Raw genomic sequence first — 21,652 nt, forward strand, 5'->3', positions numbered from 1 at the left:
TATTACTTAATTTCTTCCACTGTACATCTGCATTTGCCAAACTCAAGTGCAAACAAGACTTTCGTATTTGACTGACATCTGGATGAATTAGTATTAGTAATATAGTAGAAACTAATTTGTTATTTATGCGCTTGAAGAGGCGGGTATATGTAGGATATGCTTAGAATATAGTATGGATTAGAATACTATACTACTATATTCTTCAATATAATTTATGGATATTATGAATATTCCATATAAAAAGTGATCGATTTTGAGGTTCCCTACTTTTTTAAAGAAAAAGCACAGAAAACTTAAATATAATTTGGAATGTTTTTTATCACTCAGAGGGAGAACCTTTGCCATTTATTTTTTGCAGAATATCTCTTTCAATTATTGGCCACGGCTATATCTCAGATGGACCATTCATTGAGTCCAACTCTCGATGACTCGTTTGAGCATTTCGACTGGTAACTGATGAATGACACGCGGGATATCTTGTTACAAGACCTGATTCGAAGCGGGATTGTCCACATATACTTTAAACTTTACATAATCCGACAGGAAAAGGTCTAACGATGTGATATCATACCATCTTGGTGGTCAATCGATCGCCCCAGAATGTGAAAATTATCAGCTCACCAAAGTGTTCGCTCAATAAATCCAGTGATTGATGCGATGTGTGTAATATGACGACGTCTTGTTAAAACCAAATGCCGTCGAGATCGCGAGCTTCAATTTCAGGCATCGGTGATTCCATCAGCCCATAAACCCTACCAAACCGTTGTTTTATCAGGATAAAATGGTATCGCTTGAATCTATTCAGATTGCGCTTCATCTCAAATGTGGTAAAAAGAAAATAATGCGGCATTTTTTGTATATGTATACTACAGCAATCCGAGCTGCACATTTTGCAGAGCAACCAATTCTGTATTTTTTATGCCACATTAAGAGCCAAGTACAAGGAAATATGAAAAGGCCTTTTATTTGTATTTTCTTTCCTTAAAATATTCGAAGCTTTTGCGGGTTACGCGAGTCGTTGTTGTTGTTATTGCTATTACGAGCTATTTACATTTCCTTCCGCTGTGTAGTTTTCGTTCCTTATATTTGTCTGCTTTCACTCATTTACAAAACGGCTTGCCGCAATTTGTTTTCCCTTGCAGAAAAAAGGCTCAAATTCTCTTTTGTGTTTCTCCACTTTTCATTGATGTGATGTAATGATAATAATAATAAGCAATATTACTCAACGAGAATTTTATTGATTTGCATGCAGACACTTCTAAAGTGTATGAAAAGTGTTGACTGTAATCTTATGGAAATCAATGAGACTTGCTCTGAAGGCTTTTATTGATACAATATTTCTCAATATTTTAGTCAATCAAAATTTCGTCAGATTTCAAACCAGTCAGTATCCTTCTTCCGATATTTGGTTTGCTAATCAATAATAATACCGGAATTTATTAAAAAATTTACTTTTGTATTTAAGGTGTCTTTTGAAGTTGTGTTTTGGTTTGATACTAACGGTAATTGAAGTTTAAAGTTACCCCCGATCGTTTGGTAAAATAATTTAAACACTATTTTCTCTAAAAAACAAAAAAAAAAAAACTTTCTGTAATGCTGCATAAAAACTGTACCTAACCCTGAAACCTCGAGACGAACTCCAATGAATTTTGCGTCCATACACGCAACAACAATTGTTGACCACCATCGGCGAAATGATGACCGACATTTAAAGAGTGATCAACATAATCATTGCCATCGGCGTCATCACCACAGCTGTGTGGTAATTAACTATCAAGGGTAGCGTTTAAGAGGCGGCCTGAAGTGCGCATTTGTAGACGCGAAAATGTTAACGAGTTTTGGCAAAATAAAAACCGTTGAACAACAGTGTGTGTACGCGTGTGTCGACAACATGTTCAGCAGTCATCAGTGACAGCACCTGTCATGTTGTCTTGCGCTGACGAGTGGCGCAACCGACTCGGGAAGCTGCCGATTGCAAGTCTGTGAAGCCACTTGTTCTGCTCAAGCGGCCGTAAGAGCGTTAAATGCGCACGAGATTACTACATTTGTGTGTGTATGTGTCTGTATTTGTTGCAGGTTTCGCACTTGACACCGCAAAGTTGTTGTTGTTGCATAAACGAAAATCAGACAAGTTTACACAAAACACTCGAGCAGTTCAACGCAAGCAATAAGCAGCAACAACAACCACTTCAGAAACCAGTTCTATGCAATGCGTTAATGCTTCAGGTTGGCACTTTTCGATTTTTTTTTTTAATTTTTAATTTCTGTTCGCTTTTTATGCGCAATTTGTAGTTATCGGTTTCTTATTAAATATTTCGCGATCACACCCAACTACACACACACATACATACAACCGGCACTTATCACCTGATGCGCGCTCCTGAAATATGCATTCTGCAAAAAAATATGAAACGAATATTAACAAAAAAAAAAAAAAAAAAAAAAAAAATTTGGCAGCGTTCCCATAAATTGTGCAGCTCGCTGCCTTGCTTTTGTTTTCTAGCGCGCACGCATTGAAATTTATCTCGCTTAATTGCGTTGATTCCGGCGTTTCCGCGGGCAAATGCCGGCAATCAACGGCTTTAAATTACAGCAATTTTCGGCGCAGCGACGGCATCCTTGCGTCAAGACGCCGTCAGATCATTTACGCAGCGGCGGTGGCAAGTGTGGCAGTTGAGGCATGCAATTTATTGCTTAAATAATGCAATTATCGGCGTAATGAACTGGAGTGCTGTTGCTGGGAATGCGTGTGGTGACCCAAATTCCTCTTTCGTTGGAATTTTAATTTATTTAGTTTTCTCATTAACTCGCCATTCATTGCACTCTTTGTTTCCGTGGAAGGAAGCAATTGCTTTTCAGGAAAAAATTTATATATTTTTTATTTATTTCCAAAGAAAATTCGTTGAATGGTATTATACCTAGGTGAGTTGAGTATTGAACTTGTTTTAATAATTTAGTTAATATGAGTTTCAGATGATTTTTTCATAATTTTTTATTACACTTTTTAAAAAATCTGAGGAAAAAATTTGCGGCTGGTGCACTAAGACGTCTGCCGTGTGTATTTATGGTGTGCTGCTTACGAATTTGAGTTCAAAAAAGTGTTTTGGCCCCGACTTCCCTTGAATATGACACAGAAAATACTAGTTGTAGGAAATTATTACTATTCTTCTCGGTTTTAGCAACCCAAAGTAGCTAGAAACAGCCTCCAACATCATGAACCAAAAATTACTGTAAACTCGTGTCATTAAGAGTATACTTCTTTCAGTCTAAGTACAACTTTTCCAACAAATAAAAATCCAAATTTCCTCAGTCTACTATGACCTGCTTCGACATATTGCTTTTTCCTAAAAGACTTTTGTATCATAATAGATCTGCATACAAATAAAACTTTCGGCTAACACTGGATAATTGGCGTCACTGCTTTATGTTTGCCTGGCAGATCAATTCAACGCAGCAAAAATCGTCGAAACTAAACAAAATATTTCTGAATTTGTTAAAAGTTGAGTTGCTCTTACACACATGCAAACATACACACATTCGCTGTGTGGCATCGCTGCTATGCGAGCGCATTGAATTACACGCAGCCTCACACACACATATACGCCACAGACACACAATGAGCTCACACATGGCTATAAATACAAATTTGATCATAGAAGAATGCGCCAACATTTTTGGAACGTGTTTATAATTTGCAACGGCAGCAGCTAGCTAGCTAGATAGCTGAAAGCTATACTCTCCAAATACGCTGGCGTTGGCTCACCAGCAGCAATAACAGGCGGTGGCGGCGGCGTCGTTGTCGGCGTCGGCGGCGAATTGCAAAAGGCATATTCGTACGCATTACCGCAACAAGTGTATAGAAGAAAAGGAAAAACAACAACTATTTCATTCAAGCAACAACGACAAAAAGCAGAACTACCGTAATTAAACCGCATCATTATGTAGTTACAACAACAGCAAGAACAGCAAAACAACTGCAAATATTCACTACCAAACTGGTAACCGAAATGCTCGGAATTGGAGGTGTTTATTGGGTTGCCACCTGCCGCTGAAATATATGCCAGTTTCTATATTTTAGTTCTAAACTGAAAAGCATTTTGGCGTAGTGAAATTTGTTTCCGCGGGACTTGGGTGGGGAGTGCGCAAATGAAATGAAACTGTATGTTTATAGAATTTTATACGAACGCAGACTAGCAACTCAGCAGCGTCTCTTAAAATTATTTAGAAAATAATTTTTGCCAAAAAAAAAAAAAAAAAAAAAAAATAAAAAAAATATGTTCTACATTTAATAATAATTTAAAAAAAAAAAAAAAAATGTCTCTCAATTCTTGCCACTTCAGAAAAAAATGGGCAACTTTCGAAATTACCAGTGGCAACCTCGCGCAAAATTCAGTGCAAATTACGAATGAATTAATTAAAAATTCAGTAAAAACTATTTAGGTTTTGCTATGCAGCTACAATAAAATTACAAAAGCAACAAAAACGAATTCCCAGCAGCTGAAAAAATGCGTGCATGACATGAAAATTAAGTGTGTTCGCACACCAACAACAACAACTACACCTAAGAGTAGTACACAGTAGTAACAAGTGCAACAAGCTGAGAACACAACATCACAGAAACAAGCGGGAGAAAACATAAAAATATATACAAAACAACAACAACACTCACGAAGAGCTGAAAAACAAAAGTTGAAAAATTGAAAATTGAAAAAAAAAATCGAATTATATTTTCATATATTCTAAAGCACAGCTAGCGGCGGACCTGTCGGCAGCGGATAACAACTACAAGCATTTAAAAAATATTATTTGTCTATATGTATAGGCAGACAATTGCTGCTCAGTCAGTTGTGAAATATTATCGGCCACTTAACACGTACAAATATTTAATATGCTTTTGCCCACTTTGGGATGATTTATAATGATTTTATACTGCAGCTCAAAATAGCATGAATGGCTGGAGCAGTTAGTCGAAATGCTTGCAAAAGCTCTCGGGGGATTTGAGTAAGCATAAAATAAGGATTTCATGCAGATTTTGAAACATTGGTTTGCCTTTCTAAATATTTTGTGGACTTGTTAATGCTGTTAGTGTAGACTGGGTAAGCATGTTTTAAAGAGGAACTCAATTTGATTTTGAACTGAAAGTTGGATTTTGGAATAATTTATATATCATGCCATGGTAATTGCTTAGCAAAATTATGTTCACACACAAATTATAAATAAATATAAAAAAAGTATGTTGAAGTGCGATTAAAAATACGAAAAGACTTTTTTGACTACCTTATATTAAGACATAATTTGAGAGTAATTAATTCAAATTTTGATTTGCTCTTGCGCCTACTCCCATAATCCATCTCACATATACTACACCCTCTCACACTTCATGAAACTTTACTCTTATTGAATGCTAAATGCGAGCAGTATCTGCTTTCACACCGGATAGGTTGACACTCAACTCAAATTAGCCACATTTTTCAATTTGCAATCAGCTGGATTTGTTTCAGTGTAAATGAGCAGAGAGAGGAAGAGTGTGGAAGTTATCCGCGGGACAATTATTCTAGTTATGTGTATATAATGTATGTATGTATGTGTCTACGTGTTTAACTAATCGACAGCTCAGCGTGTAGATGTCTCGCTTTTCGAGTCGCAACTGTGCAAATAAAGCATTGGTCATCCATTGATCAACCGTTACAAACCGCACACACACACACATGTTTGTTTATTCAGCTTAGCTTCATTTGCTTTAGCTGGGGGGGTGTACGGTACTTATAATGAAATAAATATATAAGTATATTTGTAATTGGTGGATTTGCTGCTGCCCAGAACTGATTGAGCCTGATTGCCGCCTTGTTAATATCAGAATTGATATAAATATTGTATTTTGGACGGAAATGCGTATAATAGAATCGGACATAACTGGATATAACTGTTATATGGAAGCATTTTAGGTGTTTATTTCTACCAAAAATTAGTTAGGTGTTTGTTTTACAAAACTGTCTAACTTGATTTAGTACTTTTATGCGCTCAACCCTCCAGCATGTTTGTCCTTATAAAAAATTCGGCACATTAACGATACAGTTGGGTGTTTCATGGAAGTATTCCCTAAAAATCGGTTGAAATACTTAATTTGTTTATAAAAGCTAAAGTCGAAAGTTTCTGGAAAAGGAACCCAAAAAAAAAAACAACGAAAATGAAGAAAACATCTTTACTCCGTGTTTATCGAAGCTATAATACCCTTAACAAATACAAAATATTATTTACAAGAACTTTGAACAAGAAGTTTGTATAGCAGCTATACGCTATAGTTATTCTATCTGAACAATTTCTTCGGATATTAAACCGTTATCTTTAAAAAAAACCCATGTCAAATTTGGTGAAGATATCTCTTCAATTGAAAAAGTTGTCCATGCAAGCAAATGATTTTATGACAGTGGTCTGATATCGGTCATTCCGATAAATGGACGGGTGCAAAATTTCAGATCGATATCTCAAAAGCTGAGGCTAATTTGCTAAGGTCTCTGACGTTTCCTTTAGGGTGTTACAAACAACTTGGCAAACTCAATATACCTTGTTCAGGATATGATAAGTGGTTTCGTCAACTCCACTGACAAATGTAGTATACATCATAACAGACCATTTCTGCTAGTTTGAGATTTTAGGCAATGGAAATTTGCACCTTAGCAACATCAAAGCATTTACAATTAATGAAAACTATTTGTAATTGAGAGAATGAACGGGTAATGATAAAAATATGATATTTAAACTATTATTTGATCATTCAATTGTCCAGCGCATCTCCAAATATTTCTAAAGCAAAATAAATGTACTATCATTTACTAATTTACCTCACCCCATTTAGTTGGTCGCGCCACTTATAACCATTTCACCTTGAGACATTTAATTTCCAACGAAAATACATATTAACGCCAAGGCACAAACAACTGCATGTATGTATGTGTATTTCAAAGAACCGATTTGCTCAAATAAACATCTTCACAAAATATCTCATCTGTCAATATGCCGCACATAAGCACACCATACACGAGCAAAGGCGAGAGCAAATCGCTTTGATCTAATATGCTCTTACACCGCCAAACACAAGGCAGCGCAGCGATTTATTTATAAAAGAGGAAGAGTCTATCTTGCTAGAGGCCAACAGGCAATGAACTGAACGAAATGGAGAGTCTTCGCCGAAGCGCCATTAATTGCGGCAAGCGGCGCAGCAGCTGGTGGATAAACACTTGGCCGATAAACAAAACAAGAAATCACACAATCAAAACGCATAACTAATAAGCTAACTTGCGGATCGATAGAAAGCCACCGCTGCTGGGTGGGTGTGAGGCACAAAGAAAATGTGTTTATTTGCGCTCGGGACACACTCAATTGCGAGCGAGTTAATTATTTGGAAAAATTGAAAGGAGGAAGTAGACGTTGTACGCACACGCCGCAGTAAACAAACGAACATATACCTCAAATCAATAGTTGTGAGCGCATGAACGGTGGACTTATACTGCATATGACGCTTGTTTTTACATGTAACAGTGTGTGTGCATATGTACATATATTAATTGCCATATGTTTACGAAACTTTATTACCTATATACATATATGTATATAATATGCAAAGACTGCGTAATCGGACATTTGGGAGGCATAAATTTTAAGGTGTGTTTTTAATGCAGCGCGCTAGTTTAGTAATTACTGAGGATGTATAGAGTTTGGGGATTACGCAGAAATGGTACTCGGCGGTACATTACTCAGCGATATGAGGTATCATAGATCAATACTAAGCAATTTTAACACGAAAAGAACTGAACGAGAGGGAATTACATGTATAAAGATTTTGCATGTGTTTACCGTTATTTAATTATATTTTCAAGTTCATGCGGTATCCATGCATCTGAGCGATCTAAATTCGTTGATTGAAGGCAATGGCAGAGGTGCACCTTTTCAGGGGTCAAAGCATTGATTTGAAAAGACAAAGAAAGACAAGAAAAACTCAATTGACCCAAAATAATAAAACAGCTGTTGCTCTGATTACACAATGGTGAATGAAAATAAGTACTTATGTATGTATATAATCACACAAATAGACTTTTGCTTTACACCTACGCACCTGCTTAGTCCGAATAAACAGGGGTATATTAATTTTGTATATACCATATGCATAGATTTCTATATGTGTGCGTACATACATATGGACATATATAATATTTGCTTATATTCATTTGGGTAAATGTTTGTCCAATTTATTAGTATATACATTCTATTTGTCCGTATTGCTGTCAAATAACAATAATAAAAACAAACATATGCGAGCATATTTCCCTAATAGCGCAATGGCAAGAAAGAAATATTACAAAAAAACAACAACAAATCTCAGACCGCAACTAGCCAAAAAATGTATCTCCATTCACTGCATATTTAATAATGGATAATCGATGTCCGTCCACATTTGCCTGCTTACACATATACACACAGGCATTGCTCGGCCTTTAGACGAATTAGTACAAAAGAAAAATAAATAATCAAAAAGTAGGAAAAACGTGGCGGGTCTGATAAGTCAATGTGGCTGCCCAAATGCTAACTTGAACAATAAAAACGAAAACGATTGTGTTTTTTTTTACAGAAAGTCTGAAATTATACACATATGCTTATGGGAATATGTTTTTCAAGCAAATACTGCATTATGTAGTGGACTATTGGACCAATTACATAAGCATATAGGCATGTGCAATAAAAGCTTTCTATTTCAGTGTTAATGTCGTAAATGCGAAAAGGAATTCCTGGCGTGAAATATAGGAACTGGATTCTAATAAGTGCGATGGCAATGGAACTGGTCCGGAGAATATCAGTTTTATAAAAAACTTTTGGCTAATTAACTTCGCCTAAGCGACACCTATCATCAGTAAAAACATTTGTGCAACTGAACAATCTCAAAGTTTCCTGAAAAAAACAAAGAAATAAATAAAAAAATTTCAACTAGTACCAAACTGGTTTATTCTTAACTATTTGTCTGACAAAGTTATGTTGTATGATATACCACTTACTTTACTATTAGTCCTTCTCAACAATCTGGTTTCTCTAAAGCTATGCATGCTTAGATTCATGGAAATGTGTGAACATATTGACTTCAGCGTTTACCCAAAAGATAACGGTATACCTTATCGCGGTTGTGATTTGCAACACCATTGAAATAATGAATTAGTAGAAACACCAATACAAATAACATATTAAATATCAACATATATACCAGCTGTACATATGTACTCGTATATACACAGTTATGTATATTAATAGCCGCTTTCAGACGCCTATAATGATGGGCAAAAACATATGCATGAATATCCAATGTGTATTTACATACACTTACATACAAGAGTTGCTTATACGCACCCTTATGTTGAGTACAACGTGTTATGTTTAACTGTAATACTATAATTGGATATAGCCGAACTTCTCATTAGGCCTCCTCTAACCGCAAAGCTAATTTGGCTTTAATTGGAAAAGTTTCGGCGTATTTCTCGTTTCACGCATTTTCGGTTACGCTAACGGCCCATTGGTGGAACATGTGTTGACATGCCGTCGATTTGGGATTTATGTGAAAATCCTCTAAAGGCACTTAAGTCGTTCTATGAAACATTGGAAAGTAATGCTGGGTAATTGTTCGTTAATTTTCAACACAAATTTGATGATTTCTTCACATTTATGACTAAATCTTCAATTATGAGCGCATATAAGAAACATAAATATTAAATTCCGCGAAATTTGCGGTTTTCTATTTAGTTTTTGGAATCAACAACAATGCTGTATGTATGTATTCCTCTGTAATCAGTCGATAAATATAAATGCTTTGAATGTGATTTACATGTTTCCAAAAATATAATTTTTTACAAAATTTCTCGAATATTATCCCAAGTTTTCGAGGTGATAAGAGTAATAGTTTCTTAGAAGCAGCCTTGAGAACTTGTGCGCTTGAGGCAAGATTTCTGGAGAACTACTCAACAGATCTTCATGAAATTTTACACAAGCCTTTGAGATACAATTCTTAAAGCCTTGAAGAAAGAATTATTTTTTTTTTTCAATTACAACTTAGTATATTGTATTATATTGTCTGCCAAAAATCCAATTTTCAGTTTATTTCCTTCGTCCAAGTTCTAACAATGTATGTTTGTAACAATAAAAAATTCTAATATTTTTTTTCCTTTTTAATATGAGGAAAAAGTTTTGAAAAAGGGCTGTTTTTACCCGAGAAAATAGATGACTCTCACGCTTAGAGAACTTGAGCCTAAAAATATTATCCAGTCAAATCAATCATACGTTAAGCATAATTCATTACACCCCCTTAGTTCTAGTTTAGAAATAAGAAAAAAATTTATTTTTTATATGTTAAAAATACAACTATTCTAGAATTCAAGAATATGTCTACAAAAGGATTTTTCAAAATTCAGATTTCACATTTTTCACAGATGTACATAGGTTTTAACTGACTCAATATCCAAACTGCTTCGACCGAAATTGAAAATTTAAACGCGTTTTTCTCTAAACTGTAGTTTTCAAAGCATTACCCACGATTTGTCAAGTTCTTTTGAACCGATTAAGTTGAAATTTTTAGGGAGACTTCTTTGTAGACCTATCTATATCTAGAACTATTCAGATTGCCAAATTTGAATTTCTACTATTTTAAAAAATTCTAAACAATCGAAAAAGAAAAGAAGGCAGATTTTTTGTTCAGTCAGTCACCATTTCATGACATACTTTTTTCCAACGACATTATTCTAGTTTTTTGTTTTTTTTTTGGTTTGAAATTGGTAGGAGTAACAATATCTCTGATTACCTAAAATTCTTAAAGAGTTTTCTTTACATACTTGTTTGTGTCTAAACCTATCCATACTGCCGAATTCTTATTTCTACTACTTTAAAAAAAATTCTAAAAAAGTGGCAGAAATTTTGTTGTTTTTTCAGTCAGTCACCATTTCGTGAAAAAAAATTCCAACTTTTCCGTAGTTCCAGACATTACCATATTATTCTAGATTATTTTTTTAGTTAGTTCTTTGGTTTCAAATTGGTAGGAGTAATGACTCACTTTATGAGCTGTCAATTTTTTGAAAATTTAATTTTTTTGCTGTATTCTTTTAATATCATATTATTATATTTAAGAATATGAGTGTCCACCACAGAATACTATTTCAATAACTCTTATGTTCATCTTCCTTTAGACTCGCTTTAGACAACCCAATTAATGTTTTCGATCTCTCTTTTCGCACAAAGACATGTCAATATTAAACCTGTTTGCACCATTGTGCGCTGCAAGCCACAGAGTGTTTCTAACGCACTTGATCAATCAACTTAACTCAAGTGATTTCCACTTATATGTCAATTACAAAAATCGATTGACTTAGTAGTTAGTAGAAACAAAATTACAAATATTAATTAATATGATAAAAAATAATAGTGCGCAATATTTTTTTAAATATTTTTAATTAGGGATTTTACATAGTCTCATAAAGTTATAAGTTATAACGATCCGAAATCATAGCATTGAGAATTGTAAATGCGTAAACTCATTTATTTTAAACAAGTGTAAAAATGTATAGTTGTAAGATTTAACGATGCTTTATGACGGGTTGTGAGTACCCCAAATATATTTTTATGTTAAAAATTTACCATTTTTTTTAACCCAAAGCGCTTTACTGAATGCATACCCTTGTGGCTCAAAAATTAATGGTTTTCTCTTGTTTTTATGAACCACTTTATTTAGCCAGAAGCCAATTGAAATTCTCACATAAATTATACATACTTAATATGTCAACATTTTGATTTTTGCAAGGAAAAAGTGATGAGACCACTTAAAGGCGATGATTGCAGCGAATAAAACTAAATTTATGGTATTAACAATTGAAAACTTTTGCCGAATGAAAGATAAACACCGGAGTTGACTTATCGGTGCGCCCAAGAGCAACGCCCACAGCGGGGCGTAATAAATGCAAGGTGTGTTTGTGGCAAAACTTTTGTTTGAAAATTGATTGAAATGCAAACACATAAAATTTTAGTGCGCTCAAAATAAATACTTACTCACACACACACACATGTGTGAGCACATGCCCATGAACCCGTATGGGGTGCCTCCTGTTTTGAACAGTGATTTTTGTCACAGATTTTGCGTTAATACAGGAGAGTGTATGAAATAACAGCATTTTAGTATTTTCGTGAAAATAAATTGAAGGCATCTCACGGCATCTCTGTCTGTGCAAAAGGTTTTTATAAAAACAAATATGAATATAGTGAGGTGAGTGGTATATTTGCCTCTTTTGGTAACTAAGAACATCCGTAATGTTTGCCAATTTGCCAGAAACGTAGAAAATTTGCAGCATATCTAAATATGTAAACTGAAAAGCAGAAAGGCCGAAGGATGGCATAAAGACGGAAAGTGAGAACTTGTGTAGTTTTAGTACAGAAACCAAGCGTTACGAAATTGAAAAACTTAACGGTTATGAAAAATAAGCACTTAAAAAATTTGTGTATTTCGAAATTACTTGTTTATTTAAGCGAATTGGAACACAGCTTTGCTAAACCATTATATTTATACGGCACGTTGCACACATTAGGGTGTTAATTAACAATTTTTACGATTTACAAACGCCGTTTCCCTTTCGTTAATTAATTCGCGGTGACAAATTAACGACAACTGTTTAGTTATTCATAAATTCTCACTAGCAAGACTTGTTTATTGTTTCACTGAAAACTACTTTTTCATTAACAAGCAGATTCACGACTTTTTAAAATATTTTTCACATATATTTATTGATATTTATGCCATTACTTTTGAATAAATATTATTTTTTTTTTTGTAATTTTTTTTTCTTTAGCTCTTTCCCGATCTCGCCTCGTAGTGGTCTATACACGAACTAAGCTTTTTTTGTTGCTTATTTACATTTTGGTTATTTTTTAAATTAGTTTTCATTGTTAAGGCTGAGGATAATATAAGCCTGCGATTTGTTGGCCATAAAATAGTGTTGTTTATTGTGTTGGCTTTTATTATTGCTAAGTTTAGTGCTTTGCTTTAGCTACCAAATTTATTGCACAATATTTTTTCGCATCAGAGATACTTTAGACTATAAACTTATTTTCAATTACCGATTGCTTGCACCATACAAGAGCGTTTGTTCTACCACGAAAGTGCGACGCAAATGAGTCTTTTGTACCGACGCGCCGAAAAGCGCAATGAAAGGCGTCCGTTCAATGTCTGACCGACCCGGGTCCAGGCGTAAGCGCGTTTGGGCTCAGAGCTACGGTCGCAGCTTTTGTTCAATGTTTGGCGCTCAGCGCGCAGTTTGGTTTGTTTGGTGCCACAAGTGTGTGAGCACTGACTGTTGATGCTGTTGGCGCGTGCTTCACGTACACCGCACATACACACGCTCACACATTTCATTTATATTACACCGAAACAACAGCTGTGTGGCGTACACCTTAACGACGTAGTAAACTTGTATGTAAGTATATATGGGTGTATATCTGAAACAATGCTGATAACAATACGAAACGGCGTGGCGCGGCGCGATTTTTTATGACCAAAACAACGCGTTCAACGAGCTGCTTGTGCTACAACGTCCGTACATGCTGCCTTCTTGGGATAAACTGGATTTTCGGAGTTGGCATTTGGCGAAAATCGCAGTCGCATCACAGCGGTCAGAGCCGAAGACAGCGTTGGCGACGGCGCACAGCAAAAAGCAGAGCAGCGCAGAGCGGCGACGGCAACAACAGTGATAAATAGAGCGATGTGGCGTTACACATTACATAGAGAGGGGCTGCCAATAAGCCAAAACCGATGACTGAATGTGTGTGCGACGGGTGGCGGGGCGGAGAAGCAGATAGCCTGTCAACAACAGCTGATGGTGAGCGCGCAGCGGAGCATACAAAACACTGCGCATAGGAACAAAGCGGGAGCAGCACTGTTAGAGGAACCAGCTGCAAGTTATGCTTGGAAAGGCTGCCACAGAAAGCTACCTGGCGCTTTTCGTAAACTAATAAAAATTTTAATATCTTAATATATAAACTTCGATTAGCGTCAGCGATATATTCACCATGTCATTGGAGCACCCACAATCGTGAGAGATGCTGTCAGGTAGCTGGCCGGCATCGATGAGCGTTAACACAGGCAGCGCTCTCTATTGAAAATATACCACTGTCAGTGCTGTCTCGCGTTTGTTAGCTGTGAGATGCGTCAACATAAACGCCGAACACATTGTCATGTCTACAGATAATTTATCTACAACTAAAGCATCATAGATGTGCTCGTATGTGCGCCTTGTTTTTTGAAGGTTTGTTTGGGCTTTGTTATTTTATATTTATGTTTCTATATGCTTGAAAGCGGTAACTCAAGTATATATGAGATTAATAATGACTCATGTTACATACGCCGGGGGGCTTAAGAAGGTCTAGGATCAAGAAAATATACTCTTCTTATAGTTTTTAGTTCACCACTTTTTTTAATAAAACAAATCTTTTATAATCACAAACGAAGCCTCGAGGCACTTACTATAAATATCCGCATAGGTTTGTCTAAATACTCACATACATACCTACACTAATGGAGATTAAAAACAACGCAAAAGTGATAAGTTCTGCAAAAGAGGCGCGTTCATGTTGCGCGTGTTCATAAAAAGTTGTTTTCCCCTCTTTTAAGTGGGGTGTAGGCAATAAAATTTAATTACGTATTGAACAGTAAAATATTTATTTGTTTTTTGTTCACACTGTGTGGCTTTTCATTGCGTTTGTTTGTCAATAGTATATGCCGTATTCTCGGTGGTCGCTTGCGGTTGCTCATATATTGTAGAAAAAACGCTCAGAGAAACTTGCATATATATTTATGATTTTTTTAATTTCCCGGTATTTGTAAAAGCTTCCATGAAACTTTTTCGCTTTAAATTACGGCTGAGAAACATTATACGAAAGTTTTAACCAAAAAGCTTTTCTTTACAGAATGTGTATGATAAATATTTTTATTATCTAGAGCTTAAAGCTCAGTTGTACAGTTTGCCTTCTAATAGTAGAGCCTGATTTGTAAAGTTTAACGAAAAATACATAAAGCTCTGGCAGTTAAAAGTTAAATAGACACTTTGTTCGTTGTAATATGAAAAGTCGGGAAACATAACAGCAAATACAGCGTCTACTAATAAGGATGACAGAATTTGACAGCTCGTGGCGGCCATGTTTGTTTTCGGATTTGTGTAAATTATTGTCTTGCATATTCATCTACTTATGTCACGTTCCACTTTGATACAACGCTTAAAAATTGTCCAAGATTATTACACAAATTCACGGCTTCTGGGATGAGGCCCATTTCTTGTTTAATGACTCTGCTAAGGAACAAAGTTTTCGCTTCTGGGGTTAGTCAAATCTTCATGTGATTCAGGAAGGCATCCCCAAAAATTCACCCTTTGGTATTGGTTGTGATATGGCGGGCTTTATTTCTTTCGAAATGAGGCAGAAAAAGCTATTACTATCAGAAGCGAGCGTTATAACACGTCTAACCGACCTTTTCGAGAAATTGCCCAAAAATGTGCGATTTAACGCTTTTAGATTATTTTCTCTAGGGCCCGTTAAATCAAAGGCTTACACCAATCAACCACTAACACCCGAGGGGCTTGAAGTCCACATTCAGCGCTCTACAGACCAAAGGCGCCACCGGGTCATAAAATATGGGCGTAAACGAGTCGAGATATGCAAACGAGGCTACATTTGCTACAATTCGTAAAATTATCAGCATACCAAAAAAAAAAAAAAAAAATCCATTTTGACCAAACGCAAGTCTTTTATTTCACTTTAACATGACGTCATTCTTTTTGATAGACCCACTATATCGATTTAATGACTTTCAGTTCAAGTTATTGTTTATTATGAAATATCTCAATTTCCTTAACATTACCACAATGACCGCATATCGCTGTTAATGAAAGTTGTGCTCATAAAAAATATTTTTATTCCCGAAAGCTTAAAGCTCAGCTGTATTTCGGCACACTAAGCTATTTGAAGAATTGTCCCTGCTTTTGTAATAATTATTTCCTGCCATATCTACTAAATAATTATCTGCCATATGTCAAAGTTCCCGTTTCAGTTAAATGGAGTTCAAGTTACTCACTCCTCACACTCACAGCATTCTCACACACGAAAATGCCGAAAGAGAGCTGCTCAATGCTTGGTCTGTCTTTTGGCACACAAGCAAAGCACTACGCTGTTAGCAATAGAGAGCATTCTCATCGGTCATAAAGGCACGGGCAACAGGTTGCTTGCTTTTGTTGAGCTAAAAATATACACAAGGTTCTTCATAGAATTATTGCCAGGAGAAGTCAAACACAAACAGAAAACTTCGCCTTGGGAGAATAGATGATAAGTGCGCGGATGTTACTTCCAAAGCTACAGTACATACATCACAAAGTCTGTTTGATCCCTTGCCTTAGCTGGGGAGCATATGGCGACTTACCTTGTGGACTTTCTTACACTTTTCTCCCGTGTGTTTCGTTATCGGTTAGTATATTTGGTATTTCTTTTGCTCAACATCAAAGATGGAATGCATGAAAACCAATCAGTGAAAGTCATCGCAAAAATATGCAGTCTAATTGCTTACCTGCAAAAGAACAAAGTGAATGATGAATTAGATATGAGTTATTCTTATTAAAGTGAGTAAAAGTAAAGGCAATTTGTGCTTCTTGTTTTTGGGTAGTCTATTAGTGGTTTCTGGGAATTAGCTTCGATGGTGTCTAGTCGCATAAGGATATACTCTTTTTTGGGAAGATATTTTATTGTGAGATATTGTGTTGTATATACGATAATGTGAATTAGAGTCGCGCCTCAAATTATTTGATTATATCAAAAATAGTGGAAAACATATACAAATTTCATCCATTTCTAAGCACTATGAAAGCAGTGAGTTCGGTTTCAACATATTTAAATAATTTATTGAAACAGCCTGTTGGGATCGTTTTAGATTTTTAGATATTTCTAAGCCCATAAACTTGGGAGTGGCCAGAAATATTCTTTTGCATATGGCTCAAGCAGCTCTCGACTAAAGTAAGAAGGCGTATCATCCTTCCTCAGGGTTGTGCGCTGGGTTTGGGACCGCCACTTAAAAAAATATAATTGGGGATATTAGGACATAAAATACATATTTTTCAAGACATAATGTCATTTAATTTTAGAGTCATTTATCCCCTCCCATTTGCGCTAAATGTTTACCAAATCATTTCAATTTCGAATTCTGAATCTTATTCTTTCTGTTCGACTCAAATAACGGTGCACCTCTTAACGAAGCATTTAACTTCGGCCTGTCTAATACATATGTACATAGGTGAAAAACATTCAAGTGTATAAATATTCTAATGAACTAAGCCCTCAAAAGATGTACGTTGCGATTATATACTAATGTGTTTCAGCACTCTGGAGATTAGGCTGTTATAACGTATTTGTAATTCGATTTCTACAACTTCCGTGCGTGTATTTAAGCAATGCACCCTCTATTTGTTTACACATATTCGCTTATGCCGTTTAGAGCTTTCCCCATCCATTTCAGCCGTTGTACGCTTCAATGTATATTGAATGAAGATTTGCAAAATACGGTTGAGCTTATCGAGACTTTCAACAACCAAACATGCTCGTACATATGTATATGTAGTATATATTACCTCAACATTTGTGTATACAAATGCCTTCGTTCTGAAATGACGTTTTCATTCGAAGCGGGCGAAGAGAGCGAATATGATGACGACAAACATACCTTTGTTCATTAATTAAATGCAGCTGAAGCAACAAATATCAATTAGTGGAAATTTCACACTGCTTGAACTATAAATACAAAAGAGGCAACCTTCTCATTGCATTTCCAATTGCTTCGGTTTCTAGTTGAACGCACGATACATACGAATTTAGCAACAAGTGGAAAAGTCAAAACATAATCTGCTTTTCAATTCGACAGTCATTCAATTTGGTTCGCAATTTCATTTTTTTAATTGACACAGAAGAGTTGAATTGAGTTTTTCATGTCACTTTCATTTATATTTTGTGTTGCAAAGCGTTCCATACTGGTGGAATCAKGATGGACTGTGATTTATTTATTTTCGTTTGAATAGCAAATAAGTGAGGTATTATATATGGAATGGAATCCAAAACACTTTTGTTTTAAATGTAATTAAAATTATTTAACATGGTGTGTAAAGTACTGAAGAATTTCGAAATGAAAGCAGAAAAGCGTGATATTATTTTTTCTAAATCCATTTTGTCATATGCGCATCTAGCAACTGTTAGTTAGAATTTGATATCCTTTTGCAAAAACTTCAATAAAATACCTTTTATTGAATAAAAAAAAAAAATCGAATTATTTTCGGTGTTCGAGTGGATTTTGATAAGTGACTTCTAAGCCCGTCGAGCCAAGCGAATCACACGAGAATGTATTTGCTCGAAACTACTTTTTAAGGTGGTTGACACGTCGTCTAAAATTTAACTTGACTGATTTCTTTGAAATTTGATAAATATTTGTTTATCTTGCTTTGAAAAACGTCTAAAATTTAGGCGTATAGACCCGAATACCCACATAAAAGCAGAGTCAACGTATGGCTTTTTATCGAGCTACTAGCTGACCAAAAAAGAACTTATTTTTCAGAATCACTTTGTGGTAATACCTTACGAATTTCCGTCACTTGCTCTACCCACCTTTAGTTCCTTTTGGAATCACAAAAAACGATTATCGTATTGTTTTCCAACAATAGTTTTACATAACTTCGTAACACATAAGCACTGGATTACACTTTTGACATCTGTTATGTTATTTATTTACTAATTACTCACCAGAATACACACCATTAGTTGCACAGGTTTATAAGTTTAATCACTTGTTGATCTAATTTTGATGTCCAAATAGTAATCACAAAAAGCTTATGTAACTATTTTCTAATAAAAAATACTTTTAAAACAGCTTTCCTATCACCGCAACCTTTGATTTGTATAAAAAATGTTTTCGATTCTTTACTTTTGCGGTTTACGGCGCTCAACTTAAGCGCGTTCGCGTCTCTGTACTTCGGCGTCTGTTACGAAAATAAAGCGTTTTGCGCATTCGCAGCTGAACTCAAGCCGCAGTTAGCGCTGCGATTGCTTGCACTGTGGCATGCCACAAATCTAAGATAGCATGCGAACGCAACCAAATTCAAACATTCAACATTCAAAAAACGCATGGCTGACCAATGATTATGAATCGCACATAATCGCTTTAAGAGTGGTGTCTGAGAGAGTTTATCGGTTTTAGGGTTTGTGGTTTTCCATGCCTTAGGGCTCTTGGCAACTGTTGTGGCGGAAATCTATGACAACATTTACATATCTGAAAGGAGCTTTAAAGTGTGCAATTTTCAACATTTGTATAAGCATTTGTAGGATTTGAGGAGTAGAGGATTAGAGAGAACTTATGCAACGGTAATAACTAAAATTATCAGATAGTAAACACATAAACGTATAACTGCAATTATAAATGTGTGATAACTATGTAGTATAAATAATTGTGGCTCACTCTGCAAACTGCATTTCGAGTTTTCAAGATAAATCAAGTCTTTTAATGTCAAACGAAATGATCTTTGACGTATCACAACACAAAAATCTGCTATTATTTTTGCACGTTTAGTATATTGCACGCAGTTAAGTGATAGGCCTGGGACAGTCAGATGACAGTTAAGTTTTTATGCAAATCTATTTTAAGCCATACCCACAATGAACCCATTTGGAATGATAAAGTTGAGCTAAGAACATATTTTTTTTGAAGCTTCAATAAGAAAGCAAAAACATTCTTCCTTTTCTTACATTTCAATTTGCAACCTAAAAGGTTTTCTTTCATTTTATATTGAAGCAGTTGCTGCGGTATAAAGCAATCAGAAATATATACTATATACATATGTATGTGCATTTTATATGATGTTGTTATATGAATTCAGTGAACTCCAAAATGAGATATTTTAAGCACTTCTCTTTTGGTTATACATTCGAATTTCCTACCAAGCTAAACGAGCTGCCGAACTCTGTTTGAGCTTACTTTTTTTACCCTAAACAATTTTTTCGCCAGTTGCCAGTGTTTGAGTGTACAGTTAGGTGTCAGTAGTTGCAAGTGGCAATTAATTTTCAGAGCATTTCGAAAAAGACAACGAAGTAAGTAACAGTTAACTGGGAGTTTTTTTTTTGTGCTTCACAAGCGTTGATCGAATAAACCACGATTACTAATATCAGCTAAGTTCAGTGGTCAAATGGCGAGTTCATAAACATTTATATCCGTATACACATTCTATGGAGATTAATACATTTTTGAATAAAAGCATTTATGTGGTTTACTGAACTGGTTTTCATTTGGTTTTTGATAATTAAAAAATCGTGGAAATTATCGCTTTTACTTCGGAGCGCGCGCGCACCGACTGGATTCGGTACAGGGCGTTCCAATCTTATGAACGAGCGGCTAGTCAGTTAGGCCAGGAAGAAGTCGCTGATGAAGACCGTGCTGGGAGAACGCATTGTCTTTTTAGACATCAAAGGCATCATTTACCAAGAATTTTCTACTTCTGGACAAACCGTCAACGCCAAGTTTTACTTGCAAGTTCTCCAGAGACTCAAACGAAGGATCAACCGGATCCGACAAGACATTAGAAGTTGCACCACCTCAACGCCCTGGCTCATACCGCCTTTCTTGTGAACAGCTAAATAACCAAGGCCCAGATTCCCACGCCTCCGCAGCCTCAACACAGCCCAGATGTGGTCCCTTGGACCTTTTTGTTTGCTTATCTGAAAAGGCTAATGAAAGGCAAGCATTTTGAGATGACAGAGTCGATACAAGCAGCATACACCTCAAGGCTGTTCCAGACATTACACTTCGCCGAGTTGACCCTTAATCGGATAAAAATGCGAGCTCCTTCCGATTACTTAGACCAAACTGTCGTGGAATGTAAAACGGAAACAGAAATTCCATTCGGTGTGTAGTAAAGCTTGGCAGGCACATTGACACTCCTGAAAAGTTGTCCATATTGGATCACGTTCTGCATGTCACAGGCATGAATGAGTTAGATATTCAATACAGAAGTATTAGCAAGCCTGCTGGGTTGCGCATACCGCCAAGCTTTGATATCTGGCCCATAGAAGCACTCACTCTGAACAGTGCACAGACTTGCATATGCCGCACGCCCGCAAAAGGTGCGTACGAACGAAAATCAAAATTTGAAATTATTTGAAATTGCATTGAATGTAAATGTCAAAATACCTGTCTGCCGCAAAAATGCGTCAAATGCCAATTTGACGCCGTTGCAAATCAATTCAATAAATCAAATGTCGACGTGGCGAGCTGCAAGTCGCGAAGTGCATTCGCCAACTTAGACATGCAAGCGGGTAGCCAACACAGAGGGAGCAGGCGCGGGCTTGCCTTCACCGCCGCTGGCTTGTGGCAGCCCGGAGCCAACTGCAGGCGAGTGAGCGCTGAAGATGGGGGAGGCGCAAGCACGAAGTGTTGCCTAACAGTTGTTCACTTAATTTTTTCATTTTTTGTGCTAAAGAGTAACTGATTGTAATGAATAATAAAAACATATCCACTAATGTCAAGCGCAGTTTGGTTAAGCCTCCTAGCGTTATAGTTCAACGTTTT

At 36.0% G+C, this 21,652-nt stretch overlaps 1 protein-coding gene across 1 annotated transcript in view; it reads left to right on the forward strand.

The window, feature by feature from the left end:
* The window catches only part of LOC108971549 (maltase 2-like), a 53,130-nt gene extending 41,676 nt beyond the window's left edge, over positions 1 to 11,454 (forward strand). Inside the window, exon 7 of the mRNA XM_018937697.1 lies at positions 11,339 to 11,454. Coding sequence (XP_018793242.1) covers positions 11,339 to 11,399 — 61 coding nt within the window. The 3' untranslated portion in view covers positions 11,400 to 11,454. The remainder of the gene's footprint in view (positions 1 to 11,338) is intronic.
* The last annotated feature ends 10,198 nt before the right edge of the window (positions 11,455 to 21,652 follow it).

Source organism: Bactrocera latifrons, unplaced genomic scaffold (genome assembly GCF_001853355.1).
Source record: "Bactrocera latifrons isolate USDA-ARS-PBARC rearing strain unplaced genomic scaffold, ASM185335v1 scaffold_109, whole genome shotgun sequence".
Lineage (NCBI taxonomy): Eukaryota > Metazoa > Arthropoda > Insecta > Diptera > Tephritidae > Bactrocera > Bactrocera latifrons.